Source organism: Wyeomyia smithii, chromosome 2 (genome assembly GCF_029784165.1).
Source record: "Wyeomyia smithii strain HCP4-BCI-WySm-NY-G18 chromosome 2, ASM2978416v1, whole genome shotgun sequence".
Classification (NCBI taxonomy): Eukaryota; Metazoa; Arthropoda; class Insecta; order Diptera; family Culicidae; genus Wyeomyia; species Wyeomyia smithii.
Genome location: NC_073695.1, coordinates 161239087 through 161256902, shown reverse-complemented (window position 1 = coordinate 161256902; position 17816 = coordinate 161239087). Strand labels below are relative to the sequence as shown.

The 17816-nt window shown below is 43.1% G+C and overlaps 1 protein-coding gene across 1 annotated transcript; it reads left to right on the top strand.

The window, feature by feature from the left end:
* Positions 1-2005: 2005 nt before the first annotated feature.
* LOC129724033 (60S ribosomal protein L13a) lies at positions 2006-17473 on the top strand. The gene is made up of 4 exons (XM_055678623.1): positions 2006-2102; positions 2309-2695; positions 2749-2871; positions 17235-17473. Exons 1-4 carry the CDS (start codon positions 2082-2084, stop codon positions 17418-17420), a joined length of 717 nt encoding a protein of 238 aa, XP_055534598.1. The 5' UTR covers positions 2006-2081; the 3' UTR covers positions 17421-17473.
* The last annotated feature ends 343 nt before the right edge of the window (positions 17474-17816 follow it).

Sequence of the window (17816 nt, the reverse complement as noted above, 5' to 3'; positions counted from 1 at the left end):
TTTTTCCTTGGTTCAAATTGACAGTCGATGACAGCTCATTCTGGTTCATTTTGACACTTACACGGCTTCGTATCCGTTTCTCCCTCCCAGGTACCTACCTTTGAATAAAATCACCGTTTGAGTTGTTTTTGAAGGCAGTGTACCTGCGCAGCCCTGCATTTGTCTCGTTCCTACTCGAAAAATGCTGCATTGATTTTGTAAATAACTTTTTGACAGTTCCTTATGGGATTTTCTTTGGGGCTCGATAAAGCCGAGAAAAAGAAAATTCATTTTGTTCATTATTTGTCGAGCAGTTGGACAGGACGAGGTACGGAGTACTATCCACGCTCCTTCAATTTTACCCTAAACTGAGTAACATCTACTCTGTTTTATATTTCTATGCTAAACGTCAAAAACTGAGTAACACTGATTGTTTGAACTGAGTAATATTTACTCAGATTCTCTCCATAGCCGTATTTGCTCATTTTTGCGTAATATGAGCGAATGTCAAATATTTTCAAGTAGTAAAAGCAGTATATATTCTAATGCTAATATTCGACGTTCGTTATTTCTATGTTACTCAAAGTTGTAAATTGATTCGAGCCCGAACCACTAACGGCATCGAAGATTTTAAAAAAATGTACCTGGCATCTCTCGAGAAAGAGCAACCTCACCTTGAAGGCCTTTCTAAACAGGTCGAATGTTCGTTGTCGTTACCAGGTAGATTTACTTCAATGTACCAGATTCAAATCAATGTTTGGAATCAAAATTCCAACAGATTTGCACATGATTACGGACTTCATGTCAAGCACCTTAGAGAAAAGATTAAACAACAGTTCCCGAGCAACTGTTAACCGTATCGCTGCTGTTTTAAAAGAAGCCGGCAAGGCAGAAGATGTTGAAGTTGTTTGAACTATGTTCATTGGACTACATTTTAGCATTTATGAATAAACAATTGATGATTTGCGTTCAATTGATGGTTTTTCATTCCAAATGATATCTGAAATAATGCCTTTAAAAATATTTAAATTACAAAAGTGTTTAACTTTCACTCAGTTTCGTTGATTTGTGATTAAAAGCAACAGAGTAAAATTTGCTATAGCCAAATACTGTCGTGCAGATCAAAATAAGGCGCAAAGTAAAGGGCGATACTTTCGAGCAGATTTAAATAGGCGCATAGTAAAGGGCGAAACAACAAATTTTTGAAACTACAATGTAAAGCGACTGGAATTTAAGTTTTATGTATAACATGGACGAAATTAGAGCAATTTTGCTTATATTAGCATATTTGAATGACAAATATATTGTTGAATCGTTAATTAGGATTTGAAATTGTGAGTGAAAACTTTGTTTGCCTTTTTTGAGTTTTGTTGTCATTGTAAGTTTCGCCCTAATCACGAAGTATAGTCCGGAAATATTGCCCCTTGCATGACTATTTAGACTTCTGTGATAATCATTCATTGCCCAATTTCTATTTCGCTTTATCAAATTGACACCTCAGTAGCGCAGTGGCAGTTTTTTTCGGGTTCATTGTTTGTTTTGTTTTTCATTTGCAACATTAAGTATATATTTTTGAGCAGCTTTAGTTGAAAAGAAAGTTGATTGGGTGATACTGAGTATCGATACTTCCTCAATTGTTATTGTATCGATACCAGACCTCACGGTTTCAAGTATACTTTATTAATATATATAGGTATCAAGCACTGACCATTGCTGGAGTGATTTTTTATTAACCTACCAAGGTAGCAGTCATGATAGAGATTTTTTTGTCTATATGATAAAATATTTCTGTCAAGCGTTTCGATAACGCTAGTATCGATACCCATCACCCAAACTGCGAAATCGTGTGCGAGATTCGACTGTGATAATCGTGTATTTCGGGGTAGTCCAATTTGGCGTTAAAGTCGCAATATTGGTAGTATCAAAATGAGTATATCAATAAAGTCTTGCCCCTAGAGTTGTTACGTATTATTGAAATGTCCTTTACTAGAGTTGATGCTTTTGGGTTACCGACATTACGCTTTCTTGAAAAATATTTTCTTGTTATGTTTATCCGGATGTGAGGTTCAGTAGGTTGTTTCTTTTTATTTTGAACTGCGAAAATGACAGGCTTGTCGGAAAAGGTTGATAATCAATTTTTACTGAATTTTATCCGTTTTTAACTAAATAAAAATTTATAATCTTACTAAATATTGTGCGTTTGTGTAGATTTTCAAGTTAATGTTATTTTAGTTTGGTGATGAGTTTTTGTGTGCCAGTATTAGCTATACACATCTATTTGCACATGTGGCTGTATATTGTGTCATACATTTTGTTTTGTACATTGCAGCCGATTTTGATCGACGGTCGCGGTCATTTACTTGGAAGACTTGCATCGGTGATTGCTAAGCAAATTTTGAATGGCCGAGTCGTCGTTGTGGTTCGCTGTGAGGATTTGCAGCTTTCGGGTCACTTCTTCCGCAACAAAATAAAGTTTCTGGCTTACTTGCGAAAGCGCTGTAATGTCAATCCAGCTCGAGGCCCGTTTCATTTTCGCGCTCCTAGCCGAATGCTATGGAAAGCTGTTCGTGGAATGGTGCCACATAAAACAAAACGTGGACATAATGCTCTAAGGCGATTGAAGGTGTATGAAGGTATTCCGCCACCATACGATAGGCAGAAACGCCTGTGCGTTCCAATCGCAATGAGACAGCTCTGTCTACGTCCGGATCGAAAGGTTGGTTTGCTTCGTTTAATACAAAGTTTGTCTTTAACACAAGATCGTTACAGTACTGCGAGGTAGGCAGAGTAGCCCACGAAGTTGGTTGGAAATACCGTGAAGTTGTAAGCAATCTGGAAGCTAAGAGAAAAATTAAATCTCGCCTTTCATACCTACATAAGAAAAAGTTGAAAGTAAGTATAAAACGTAGAATTAACCTTGTACAAAAAAAAAACTTGCATATTCACTCGTCAACGTTGTTGGTTTGTTGACCTTTCTATTGTATTAGGTTCTATTTAAACCGATTGATATTAGGCTCTATTAAAACTGATTTTTCAATCAATACGTCCCTTTCGCGGGTAATAATTTTAGGGATAATTCATGATAGAATTCAAGCTTCAGTAATATAGAAAATCAAGTGGACCAAAGAGACTTTCAGTGTATAGAGGTCAATAATATTACAGCACACAATTCCAATTGATGTCATTTTTTGTGAAATATTCGAATTGGATGCTCTTTGTTCATTAGTGTTTTTTTAATTAATTACATATTGTCTTCACGCGATAGTCTAGTTCGTGTGCTTCTTAATTTGAATTGGTAGATGCGACGATTCAAACTACACTGCTATGTTACCTTCAAGTTTTACTAAAAATGCTCTTAAAATGCATCATCTGCAGTAATCCATATCCGGAGTGATTTGCGATCAGGGCTTAACCAACAAAATGTAAACAAATCGTTTAATTACACCATTGGTTTCGAAAACACTTACAAAATTTATGGCAAAAATCCTTTCTTTTGTATAAATCGATAAAATTATTTAAATCAAGTTTTTAGTGAAGGGCGACAAAACAGTTTACCCAAAACAAAAGATACTTTGGAAATTGGCCCTTTTTATTGTTTTGAATCAACGGGCTTATTTGTGAAATATTTCGTAAACAGGCGACAGTAAAGGGCGGATCAACATTATGTTTTCAAAATACAGGCGCATTTGAAGGGCGCAACTGAGGGAAAAATAAAAACAAGGCGAAATAAAGGTGGTCGCGTATCGTTGTCAGAACGCTTTATGGCGAAATAGAGGTGGGCGATTCTCGTTGTCAGAATGCTTTAAGGCTTATTTGATAAGGGTTAGAAGAGAAGCGCAAATTTTATCCATCAATGTACAAATTCAATGTAGTATTGTTAGGAAACTATAAGATATGTTTATTTTACGTCGATTTTTGGTATTGGTGTTAATGTTAGTCACTTCCTTTAAAATTACGATTTGAAAATGTACTTGCATATTTTCAAACTGATATTCCCCAATGTTTATCTTTTGCCAGTTGCGCACTTATCGCAAATCACTCCGGATATATTTAACTTGTGTTTTTCAGACAGGTAACATTGATAATATTTTATTGTTGCTGAGGCGTATTCCTTATTGGTTGAACGGCTCGGTTGGCTAAAAACTAGTAATTTCGACGAAGTATCATGCTAATCCGAAAAAATGATTATGGGCGACATTTCCCGAAAGTAACTCGACTCGACTTCACTATCGAGTCGAGGGAGGCCGACTGAAACTTGGATGAGTCACAAATTTATAGACAGTCGACTCAGACTAGTTAATCACTCGTCTCATGTATTATTTATGACGAGTCGAGATTCACTTTACTCGACTTACCAATTTTGGTATTACAGTAGTGGAAGCAAATCGAATTGCAGTCAAATAACTCGACTGAGTCAACTGACTCAGCTGTAACCAGAGATGCCAGATCTATTTCGTGTAAATCCGTAGATTCTTTTCCACGATTTTTTTTTTTGCTTTCTGGTGAAATTTCGAATAAATATTTGCTTAAATAATGAAACGACGAGTTTAACCATATGTTCCTTAAATAGAATCGAATCACGAAACATCTAATAATTACAAAAAGAACCGAACATAACATCCAGTGTCGGGTTTAGGTGTTAGGGACCCGGGCAGATATGTTCAGTGAGATAAGATAATGGCAAATTAGAAAACGGCTTCAAACTCCGGGAAGGTGATCAACAAAAAAAGCTCACTACTACACTTAATAAATCCGGAGCTGACAACAATGAAAAAAACAGCTCTTAAAAACTCTTTATTCGAATAAAAACTGAATGAAGAGACGTCTTATGTCGTTTTCATTTTCGCGGTGTAACTACACTTTTTCCGGACTATACTTTGCAGCTTCAAATAAAACATTTTCGGTGTAGCTGCATTGGTATGCGTAATACTGGGATAGCTGTCAATTCGTTTTGACACATACGTGTGAATGTCACTTATGTCACTTAGCGTGGTTCTGTGGTTAGCTATGTCGGTCGGCCTGCTCTCCCACACGGTTGTAATATCGGGTTCGATTCCCGATCAGGTCGAGGATCTTTTCGAGCTGGAAATATATATATATATATATATATATATATATATATATATATATATATATATATATATATATATATATATATATATATATATATATATATATATATATATATATATATATATATATATATATATATATATATATATATATATATATATATATATATATATATATATATATATATATATATATATATATATATATATATATATATATATATATATATATATATATATATATATATATATATATATATATATATATATATATATATATATATATATATATATATATATATATATATATATATATATATATATATATATATATATATATATATATATATATATATATATATATATATATATATATATATATATATATATATATATATATATATATATATATATATATATATATATATATATATATATATATATATATATATATATATATATATATATATATATATATATATATATATATATATATATATATATATATATATATATATATATATATATATATATATATATATATATATATATTTATTTTTTATTTATTTTTTTTTTTTTTTGTTTCAGGTGGAGGGGAAATTTGCATCCAAACCCCTGAGGTGACCAACCTCAGGGAGTGTGGGGTTGGTTTGAATCAGTGACCGGACCCACTAAAACCCCTCCAGTCTCCAGCCCATAATACTCCCCGGGACCACCGCTAGGTATTGCTTCGGGGAGCGGCTTTTGTGCTCTGTGCACCCTCTTGGTTCTATAGATCTCTTTGCTAACTTAGCTAACTAACCTGGAGACTGGCCGTTAGCTAACACTGGCGTGTCGGTGGTCAACCTGTCGCCTGTTTTGCAATTCTAAAACTATTTCAGAGGCGGCTGTACAAACCGCCCTCCAAATGTTTGGGTCTTTACACATCCTCCGAACTAGGTTGTCCGGAGTGGTGTCTGGCCCGCTCACTACCATCATGTCGCTCCGCGCATGCACAAAACGAGGGCACACGAAGAAGACATGCTCAGCAGTTTCTTCCGCATCCGCACACTCGGGACACATGGGGGACCCCGCATGCCCGAATCTGTGTAGATACTGCCTGAAGCAACCATGACCTGACAGAATCTGTGTCAAGTGGAAGTTAACTTCTCCATGGCGCCTCCCGACCCATCCGGATACGTCCGGAATAAGTCGATGCGTCCATCTACCCTTTGCGGAATTGGACCATTCCTGCTGCCATCTGATCATCGAGAATGACCTTCTGGTGCCTCGTATACCCCTTGTGTCACGTTGATCGAAGCATTCTACGTCCTCCTTAATGGCTATGCTGATAGCCGGACAGGACGCAGATTGCGTCGTATGACACTGTACGGTACGCGCTCACAACCCTCAGGCACATGAGCCTGTAGGTACTTTCCAGTTTTCGACGATGACTGTTGGTACCTAACGCTTTGGACCACGCTGGCCCACCATACCTAAGTATGGACGAAACCACGCTGGCAAGAAGTTTACGCTTGCTGCCATATACCGCTGAGCTATTGGACATCATTCGAGATAGTCCTGCAGCGGCCGTTGAAGCCCTCTTACAGGCATAGTCGACGTGACTCTTAAATGTGAGCTTATCGTCAACCATAACCCCCAAGAGCTTCAAGGAACGCCTTGAGGTAATGGTGCAGTCACCGACTCTGACCACCGCCTGTTGCTCTAATTTGCGGTTGTTCACAACCGTAACCTCCGTTTTATGGTGCCCTAACTCCAGTTTCCTAGAGTGCATCCAGTCTTCGACCTTGCGTATGCAGTGCGCGGCCGTCAACTCGACCTCTTCGATCGACTCGCCGTAGACCTCTAGCGTGATGTCGTCTGCGAAACCGACGATCACAACCCCTGCAGGGAACTTTAGTTTCAACACCCCGTCATACATGACATTCCACAACACCGGGCCCAGGATTTTTTTTTTTTAGAGTAAAATCATTTTATTAGTCAAGTCGTTTATGTACATAAAATATTTTTTTTATCTTCAGTTCACTAAATCAAGATGAAAGTCTAGTTCTGAGGTGTCAACTCTATCATTGCACTGGTTTATAAAGCAGATATATTCTGTGAAAGTTTTGAGTATTTTCACTCTTTGCCTTTCGCTTATTCCTGTTAGAGCAGGTTTGGCTAATTCCATGAAACTAAGATGTCTCCAACCACCCAAGATTGCTGTTATTCTTTGCCGTAAGTTTGTCCAGGCCGGTCGGACGCGATCGCATTCACTGAATTTGTGCATCAAGGTTTCTACACTTCTGCTTCCACAATGTGTACAGTTTTCATCGTCCACTCGCTGGATCACGAATAGCAGTTTACGATGTTCGATTTTCTCGTTGACTATCAGGTAAAGTTGTGTTCGCTGTGCTGATGTTAGCTTTCTCGTTGCTATATTCCGCCAGACGCGGGGCCATCTATTGTCTGGATATTTTTGTTCCACCCTAGGAACGTCAGTTTCGCTGATAAAGTGCTGATGAATGTGGCCGGTGGAGAGACTTTGTTGAATTTGGTCCGGAATCAATCTCAGGCTCGACTGTATTTGCCTAAGATCGGGAAGATCCATTGGTATCGTTAGGCGCGGATTTGCGTTGAAGAGAAGGGATCTGTAGAAGGGGAGTGAATCGATCTCCTGCAGGTGTCGGTTGATAGCGAGTGCTTTACATTTCAAAGCCGGTAATTGTAGTTTTAGGCCACCGTTTTCTATGCTACGAGCTAGCTGCATCATTGGGACGCGGGCCACCATGCCTCGCCAGAGAAACTTGCCCATTGCCGATGTAATTTTCGCAGTGTGTACGCAAAACGGCGGTAATATGGACGCGAGGTACCATATTTTCGACGTTCCGAATGTGTTTAGCATAGTGACTCGCTGATGCAGTGTCAGTGTGCGCAACGAGTGCAGCCACATTTGTTGCGAGAACTTCCCTACAAGCGCATCCCAGTTCATTGAAGTCATCGTGCGTATTGAATTTGTGAAGTGAACACCTAATATTTTTACAACATTTGTTGTCTGCAGCCACTGGGTGTTGACCGTGTTGCCTTCTGCACATCCAACATCAATAGCAACAGTTTTGCGCAAATTAAGTTTTGCGCCGGCGGCTATCTCGAAGCGGGTGAACAAGCTGTTCATCGCGTCGATTTGCCTCGTTGTTGAAACGATCACGCTGATGTCGTCTGCATATGCCACGAGCAGATCATTGCCGCATACTCGTTCGAGCCTGCATACTAGTGGATGGAGATATAACACGAAGAGGTGCATGGACAGAGGATCCCCCTGCCGTACCGATCGTTGAATTTCGAAGGAGCGCGAGAGATGTCCATTGATTAACAACCGGGATGTAGCTCGGCTGGCGATGCGTGAGAGAAGGACTATAAAATCTCGGTTGAATCCGAGCGACCGCATGGTTTCGAAGAGGAATGAATGCCGAACCCGATCGAAAGCGTGATCGAGATCGAAGCTGATTAGCTTTCCTGGGCGTCGATGGTGACGAAGATTGGCGATTCGATCTTTCAGAGCGAGAGTGGCTTGGAAGATATTGCGCTCTGCATTTGAGCACTTCTGTCCGTCACTCAAGACGTGGTGTTCTGTGATCACTCTCTCCAGCCTGGTTTTGAGGATGCGAGAGAAGAGCTTATAGTCGCTATTCAGCAATGATATCGGGCGGTACGATCGGGCTGTGCCATCGCCGCCACGCTTTTTAACCAAAACGATGATACCTTCCACAAACGCCGGCGGGAGATTGCCACTCATTGCCTCGTTCATCATTAAATTCATCTCTCGGTGGATGATATCGAACATACGATGGTAAAACTCTCTCGGAATACCATCGCAACCGGGGGATTTTCGGGGTGCGCTCGTCTGTATTGCTGTCCAGATTTCTGCCGTCGTAATGTCGTCCGTGCAAGCCTCGTTCAGCGGGTCGTTGGGTGGGATTACACTCGTGCAGTTGAAACTGTTATCATGCTCTTCTCTTACCTCCTCCGAGAACAGTGACGAGAAATAATTGACCATGTGTGTCTCGATCTCCCTGGGCTCTGTTATTGTTTCGTCCTGCTCTGTTTGCAGTTGTGTTATGACGGTTTTATTTCGTCTCCTTTCTCCCAACTGAAACGTTGACATGGGTTCTCCTGCCACGTGCGTTTCGTTGATTCGCATAAACAAGTGTGAGAATCTTCTCTGAAGTGCTAACATCTCAGCTTTTAGCCGGTTGATGGTAGTGATCAACTCTGGATGCTGGTAGTAGTTATCATAAGCTTGCCGTAGCTCACCGTAGAGATGCTGCTGTTGGCCGTGGAATTCCTCGTATACAGCTCGCGATTTCCATTTGAAAAAGCTTTTTATTTTTGGCTTAGCGAAAGAAAGCCACCATTCAATCCAAGAAGCATAGTTCCTACGTTGTCGGGTCCAATATTGCCACTTATATTGGAACTCCGCTACGTTTTCGTCAGTTAACAAATAGGGCCGAAGGGACCAGAAACCACGACCATGCTCTTGCCCTAAATTTGGAAGACAGATTCGAAGTGTCAGCGCTTTGTGGTCGGTGAACGAGCAGACATGGGCATGTGTTGCGCGCAGGTGGTCAAGCAAACCGTTGCTGACATAAATGCGATCAAGGCGTGACCTCGCGTTGCGACAAATATATGTGTATCCCGCGTCGCGCGGACATAGTTTCTCCCACACGTCATGAAGTTGTAGTTGTTGTACAACAGTTTTAAGAGCACCGCTGGTATTTGGGCTACTTGAATCGCACGTTCGAAGCACGCACCGGCTAAAATCGTATGTGTTGTGCGGTGACGAAGATAGTAGGGAAGCGTTTCTCTAAACAAATTCTCCCGCGCAGCACGTTGTGCAGTACCAGAGGGAGCATAAAGGTTACATATCGTTGTGTCCTGCACTCGCAGTGCGAGAATTCGACTGTCTAAGCTTCTCTCGACGTGAGTAGCTCGGATGTGTTGCTTCAGGGCAATCGCTGTCCCTCTTCTCGCATGGTCCACGTTGAAGAAAACGACGTATCCAGGCAAAGATAGCTGTTCGTTCTCTACTTCTTGTAAGCATATGATATCGAGATCGTGGTTGTTGATGAAAGTCCGAAGTGCGTTCAGTTTCGTGGGGTTCGTTATAGTACCGATGTTGATGGACGAAATATTGTAGGATGTGAGAGCCATTTATAGTTGGTAGTTCTCCTCGCTCTCGTCATCGCCGTCGTTCGGTCGTGGTTTTTTACCAGCAGGTCGCCCTCGAGTTCTTCGGCTGCTCATTGAAGCGGTGGAATCGTCGGTTTCGTTGCCGTTGCTACTCTTGCTCTGCGATCGCAGCGTAAGGAAGGGTTTTTTGAAAATATCTCCTACACTCCCGATAGCTTTCGGTTGTGGTACGGATATCAGCGGCCCATCATACGCTTTCTTTATAGATTGGTGTGTTGCAGCCAATTCAGCTGTGTGCTGGTTGATTTCGAGCGTTTTCGAACCTACTGGCTCACTCTGACTAGTGGCACTCTTCGGTAGTTCGGGGAAAGCGGTGGACGAATTCAGTGATGGAGCGGTGGACTTAGGACCCACTGTTTTTACGTTTGTTGGTCTCATGCTTGCTGAGTTCTTCGGCTGGTGGACGGCAGTTGGTTTGTTTCTCTGTCCAGGTTGCTTCGCTACGTTCGCGTAGCTTTTCTGGTACAGAAGTTTTTTATTCTGGACACACGATAGCCCAGTGTGCGCTTGCTCTTTGCAGTGGCGGCAGGATTGTAGTTGTCCCTTGTATACAATTAGCGCTTGCTCTCCGTCGATGGTTACCCACGAGTCGATGTTCCGCTTCACCAACATACGGACAGACCATATGCCGAGCGGTATGCCTTCGGATTCGTTGCTCTCACCCCACGCCACTTCGCGAATAGAGATCACTTCTCCATAATCGTTTAAGAAGTTGACGACCTTTTCTTCCAACACATCTTCGGGGAGGTCGTACACACGCACTTCAACACTACCATCTTCTAGCGTGATTCGTAACTTGTGTTTCTTCCCTTCACACTCTACGTCATGCTTTCCGTCGTGTTCAGCGACGACTCTCTGAGCGATCGACAGGTCACTGACCTTTATGAACGCACATGATCCACCTCTGTGGCACTGTAGCCGTTTGATTTCTTCTCGCTTCAAACCGAGAACCGAACAACAAAATCCGTAGAGTTTTTCAACCGACGGCTTTATGGCGAATTGCGAATAGTCGATCTTAAAAGTATTTTCGCGCCTCATCGCGGGTCACTGCAGCACGCGACGCGGCACGGTATATATGGAGAATAAGAATTTTAAACGGTGAATGCTTCACTTCTGATAGGCGCAATCTAAAAACACGTCTGCACGTCTCAAAAGTTGAGCGGGTTATGAATGGAACCTTGCGGTACCCCTGCGGTGATTGGGACGCACTTCTGACCCTCCTCCGTGTTGTAAACTAGTACCCGATTCTGGAAATAATTTTCCAAAATCTTGTACAACGACACCGGTACGTGGATGCTCCTAAGCGCGAGCGCTATGGAGTCCCAACTGGCGCTATTGAATGCATTCTTCACGTCAAGCGTGACGATTGCGCAATAGCGAATGCCCCAACTCTTACGCTGGAGTGCTACCTCTGCCGTCTTGGTGACAGAGAGAATAGCATCCAGCGTGGATCTACCTTTCCGGAAGCCGAACTGGTTACTTGCCAGACCGTTTACACCCTCTGTGTACTTCACCAGTCTGTTGAGGATAATCCTCTCAAGCACCTTGCCCGTAGTGTCCAGCAGACAGATAGGTCTGTATGCCGATGGGTCCCCTGGCGGTTTCCCAGCCTTCGGCAACAGCACCAATCTCTGTCGCTTCCACCTGTCCGGAAAGAGGCAGTCATCCAGGCACTTCTGCATGACTGCTCGAAATAGATCGGGGGCCACTTTCATGGCCGTCCTGATGGCCAAGTTCGGGATTCCATCCGGTCCCGGTGCCTTGCTCACCTTTAGGGAGTTGGCGATCACGATGAGTTCCTCATTCGTAACCCTTACCTCCTCCACAACCTCTGCACGGCTGCCGTCTCTCACGGATTGGATGCCCGGCAGGTTGGCCGACCATCCCTGGTCTGTGTCTGAGATACTGGAACGTCGGACGTGAGGACTCAGCAACCGGAGGCCAAGGATTTGGCTCGTGTCGTGGAAAGAGTCCCTCGATGAAACGCTCCAGCATCGCTGGTGATCGCTCTGCAGGCGCCAACACGCCTTTGGTCTTCGCCATTACGACTCTGTAGGCGTTGCCCCACGGATTCGTATTGGCACTCGCGCATAGCCTATCGAAGCAGGCCCTTTTGCTCGCCTTTATCGCACTTTTAAGCGCCGATCTTGCAGATCCGAATACTACACGGCGCTCTACCCTCTGTGCATCGGTACGTGCACGTTGCAACATCCGTCTTGCACGGAGGCACGCGCTACGGAGGTCCGCTATCGCGTCGGTCCACCAGTATACCGGTGACTTACCATTCCTAGGTTGGCGGGTCCTAGGCATGGTGGCGTCGCACGCCCGCGATAATGTGGCAACTAATTGGTCAGCACTCGGGCGGAGCCAACTGCCCCCCTCGCGCTCTCTTCTCATTGCTTCTGCAAATACCTCGGCATCGAAATGCGATGTCTTCCACCCGCGGACGGTCGGAGTATTGGCTCTACCCGTCGCCTGCCGCCTCACGTTCTGGACTACGCTATAGCAGACCGACTGGTGGTCACTATAGGTGTAGCCATCGTCTACCCTCCAGTTCACGATCAGTCCTGGGCTGGAGAAAGTCACGTCGATGATCGACTCCGCACCATTTCTGTTGAATGTACACTTGGTTCCAACGTTGGCCAGATCTAGGTTGAGCTTTGCCAAAGCTTCCAACAAGATCTGACCCCTCCGGTTCGTGCGGCGGCTTCCCCACTCAACAGCCCAAGCGTTGAAGTCGCCCGCCACTACTAAGGGTGTTAGTCCCGTCAGCTCCATAGATAACAGATCGACCATCTGGGTGAACCTTTCGATAGACCAACGCGGCGGAGCATAACAACTGCAGTAGAACACTCCGTCCACCTTGGCAACCGCGTATCCTTCATTTGAGGTTGACACAACCTCCTGAACCGGGAACTTGCTGGTCGTGCATATGGCCGCCGTACTGGACTTATCTGCAACCCAATTACCGTTTCCGGGAGGAATGCAGTAGGGGTCCGATACGATTGCGATGTCCGACCGCGACTCAGACGCTGCTTGGTATAGCAGCTGCTGTGCCGCATAGCAATGGTTCAGGTTCAATTGTGTCACCCTCACGCCCGTGGTTTCGTGGCCGCCTTACCGGCGGGGCACCGTGGGCCTCCCATAAAGTGCTTGGCGTCCCGTTTTCCAGTACATACCAAGCACTTGGGAGGCTCCCCGCAGTCTTTAGCTTTATGGCCAGCACCACCACAACGCCTACATAACTGGCTCCTATCGGGCCCCTTGCAGGTCCAGGACTTGTGTCCTCCCTCGAAACACCTGAAGCAAACGTCCGGCTGCTGGAGTATGCTCAGGGGACATACTGACCAGCCAACCTTAAGTTTGGCTGTCTTCAGGACCAGAGTTGCATCGGCCGATGCAAGCCGGAAAGTGGCCACCTGGGTCCCCGCTGGACCCTTTCGGAGGCGAATTACCTCAGTGGCTACTTCCACTCCGCACTTCTCCTTGAGGGCCTGTGCAATATCGCACCTCTCGGTGATTTCATCCAGGTGTTGCGCTTGCTGTCTTTTTGGCGCTTCCTTCCTCCCACGGTAACCCAAGGGTTTCCCGTAGCTGCCACTTCGGCAGACTTTTCGGCGGACTTGGAGGCCGTTGGTGTGCTATCTCGCGGGCTTAGCACAACCAACCGTTTCTTGCTGTTCTCGGGGGCTTCCCCCGGAGACTGCCTTGCTCTTTTTGCGGCTGACCCGGAGGCGCAAACCGCTGCAAACGTGCAGGTGTCCGTTTGGACCGACTTCGTCGCCCTTCCGGTCACCTCCGTTGCATTCTTCTCTGCAGCCACCGCTCTTGCCTTGAGCTCGGCGTGCTCCTTCTTCGCAGCATCGACGGAGGACCGAAGCATGTAGAGAGCCTGCTTCAGGTACTTCGTCGTGTTGGTGCGACTTTTCGCAAACTCGATTATGGCATCGAGCTGCTCCGACAGCGCTACTACCTTCGGTAGCGTGTCTCGCTGTCTTCCGACCGCCTTTATCAACAGTGGACCAGCCACTGCGATGTCTTGCGTCGATCCGGTAGGCGTACTGCCTTTGCCGTCTTCGCAGGCGTCCTTTACTGCATCCATCTCCGCCTTTCTCGGCGGAGACCTCTGGATGCCTCCTCGTGCAAACGGGTTTTTCAACCCATCTGCGCTCAATTGTTGATCTTCATTTTTTTCAATATTCATTCTTGTTAATTGGGTCCCCCTTCCAGCCGCTATCCTTATCCATACTGGAGTGGTCGCCTATCTGGTCCCATGGTAGTCTATGCCGAAGCAGTGAGGCCATGGCTAGGGGCGGCTGCCATAGCGCCTTATGAGCAACTATGACACCCCCGACCGGCGCAAGTCAGGAAAGGACATCTGATCCCACTCCTGCCCGGTTCCCACCGGGCAATGAATTTGGAACGTACTGGAAGGCCTGCCAGGTTTTACGGGACGAAGACCCCTGCACCGGTTGTTGTCTCGCCGTTTCAAGCCGTTGTCACACGACCTTACTAAGGGAGCTCGGCGCAGGTGCCAGCCCAGAATCGTGGTACGAAAACGAAATCCGACTGTTATCATATGGCGTTGCGACCAGTTACCGTAATTGGGAACTTACTGGCATCAATCCCAATGGGCGAATTAGTGCATTTGGGTGGTGGGAGCGGCACTATTCGCTCCGTCAGAGCTGCTTCCGGATAATGTGGCTTTTGTGAGAATTCGGCGGCCCAATGCCGGAGTCTCACCACAACCTAGGCTAGCTCTCGCTGATGGTCCGGGACTGCGTTCTTGCAGTTAGCACTTCCGTGGCCTACGGTAATCGCCAAATACCGACCCGTGGTGGCATACAGCTCTGCCATATATATATATATATATATATATATATATATATATATATATATATATATATATATATAAAAATGTAGTATATGTGACGTGTAATATGTAACACGTAACATGTAACACACGAAATGATAAACACAATATGTAACGTGAAACCTGTAACATGTAACATGTAAATGTTACATATTACGTGTAACAAATAACATGTAATATGTAACATATCGAGAATACACGCCGTGCAGAAAAACGTGTATTTGAAAAATCGTAAAGAAATCAAGTGTTATTTGAAAACTCATCGGAAAAACGCGTGTACATCTAATCGTCTCCTTATCTTATGAATTTCCCTCAAATATGTTCCTAATATTTTTCTCAACCCTCCCACCTGGTCTCGAGGTACGATGCAGGTCTTAAGCCAGTCGTCGTATGTTCGAATTCTTGGTCGGGAGAGAGTAACTGTTAGTGTCAATAGAATCGCAGCGCTAGCCCCCATTGTTCTGTACACTATAAAGGTGGGCTGTGAACCGTCTTTTTTAGGATTATTTAAGTTTTTTCGTGAAAATTTGCTATCTAATTTAGAGTTCTCAGTCAAATTAAAATCAAATTGATACAATGCAAAACACGTATCTAGGCAAAAAGGGAATATGAAAAAAAAATCACAGGAGGGTTGTGTGCAAAGTCACGACCGCAAGGTTGAAGTAGAATACTTTTACGGGTAAGATAACCCGGCTGCTTGCGTGTCAGTCATTTTTTCTAGTAAGGCTGATACAAATTTAAAAATGTTTTTATGTCCACGGTTATCAAAGTTAGGTAAGGGGAGGGCAAAAAATAAATAACACTGAGAAGAAAAAAAATGAATAGCTTTCATACAAAATTGTGTGCAGGCTACGGCGTTTGTAACTTGTATGCAAAAGTGTGTTTGAAAATACCACATTATTATCATTATTAATCATTTGGCTTGTCTTTTGATGACACTTTCACTGTAACTGGACTTGTTTGTTGCTAAATTAAGCATACACGCTATCGAAAAGTCAATAATATTAACAAAACAGTATGAACTTTTTTTTTCTTCCCCTCCAAATTTTCAACATTTTTGAAGGGGGGGGTGACATAAAATGAAAATGATATTTGTATCGGCCTAAATAAACGTTGACTAATCAGATCAATCGAATTTTGCGCTTCAACAAGGATCGACCATTTTCAATAATATAGTAAGTTGCTTGTCATGATTGGGGCTTGACAATTTTTATGCAGATAATGAAAATTTTTTGGATATCGTGCTCAATGACTGAAGGAAAAGATAATTCAGTACGTTCTGAGACACGGAGATAAAGTAAAATTTATAACTTTTGCGAATTCAAAAATGTAAATTAGCTCAAGAGAAAATATTAACACTTCAATCATCACGTTTTTATTTCATTCTGAAAAGGACAATTTGTTATTCAATTCGATATCAGATAAGATACCGATCGCATCTTGGCGTCATCACTGACAGTGCGAATAAAGTATTCCTTGTGATAAAATAAACAGTTAAAAGCTGATTTAACACTCAAAACTAGACGGCTCACGTGTTGTCAAAATGAGTCAACTTTTCCTTGAAAGCATTTAATGTTGCAAGGTATATAATTCTGTCGACCGTGCTTGGGAAGCAATCATATTACGACCAATCAGAGGTCGAATTTTTCGTTTTGACAAGACGACTGATTTCAATAGTACAATAGTTTGATTAATAAAATTACAATTATCTTCATTTGGGAAGAATATTAGCAGATTTTCCAATCTATTGCTGCAAGAACGAAGGAAATCCATCGAATACTAACCAATTTATTAGCATTTGAAATTGGACATATTTTTTACTTTTTTTCAGTTTTAGATTTTCATTTCACATCCCTATGTAGCCGAACTTCCTGAGAGAAGTACTCTACTTCAAAACAAAGTATTTGAGAGCGAGCATTTTTTCTTATTATAACTCCGATATATCGTTAACCGCGGAGAGTAAGATTACTTATCTAAAATAATCATCTTTATCCTTGTTTGCGAATTTTGATGCGAAAATAAAAAGGAGCGCCAATATGGAGGATACCTCAATTATATATATATTTTTTTTTTCATTACAGAAACTTACATGGAGAGCTCGTTCATCCATTGCTGAAAAAATCAAGGATCAGGATGAAGTGCTGAAGAAATACGGATACTTAACATCCGAATTTGAAAAGAAGTGGAACCGATCGGTTCTGAACACTGAACCTGCTAAACTTGGAAGAAAAAAACGCAAAGCAGCCGCAGCTACTAGCAGCGTCTAACATATGAACATTTCTGTTGCAATGGTTCAATAAATGATAAACATGAAAAATAACAGCAACAAGTTTTCGACTCTAGTATACAACAAATTATGGAGCTAGGATTCTGATTAAATCACATTCCCTACACATGGGTGGAGGACTTGGACAATTTATTGAGATCAACACAATAATTGCAATTCGTTTTTTTTTTTGATTACGCTTGACTTATCACACCGCCGGTTCTAGTTTCGCATGACCTAACAAAACTAAATACTGGTGGGGTCTGTAGGGCTTAATTGAGGTTTTTACTAACCCTAAAACCAATAACAAAACCTCGTGACTAACGTCCACCCATTGCACTCATATACAGTCAGGTTTTTTTTACGCGGGGGATACGTACCTCGTAAAAAAACCGCG

Bases quoted from the DNA above. Each gene is read 5' to 3' on its own strand.
- LOC129724033 (XM_055678623.1), top strand. From the start codon at position 2,082: ATGACAGGCTTGTCGGAAAAG. The intron at 2,103-2,308 runs GTTGATAATCAA...TGTACATTGCAG, and splicing joins TGACAGGCTTGTCGGAAAAG to CCGATTTTGATCGACGGTCG. The intron at 2,872-17,234 runs GTAAGTATAAAA...TTTTCATTACAG, and splicing joins TACATAAGAAAAAGTTGAAA to AAACTTACATGGAGAGCTCG.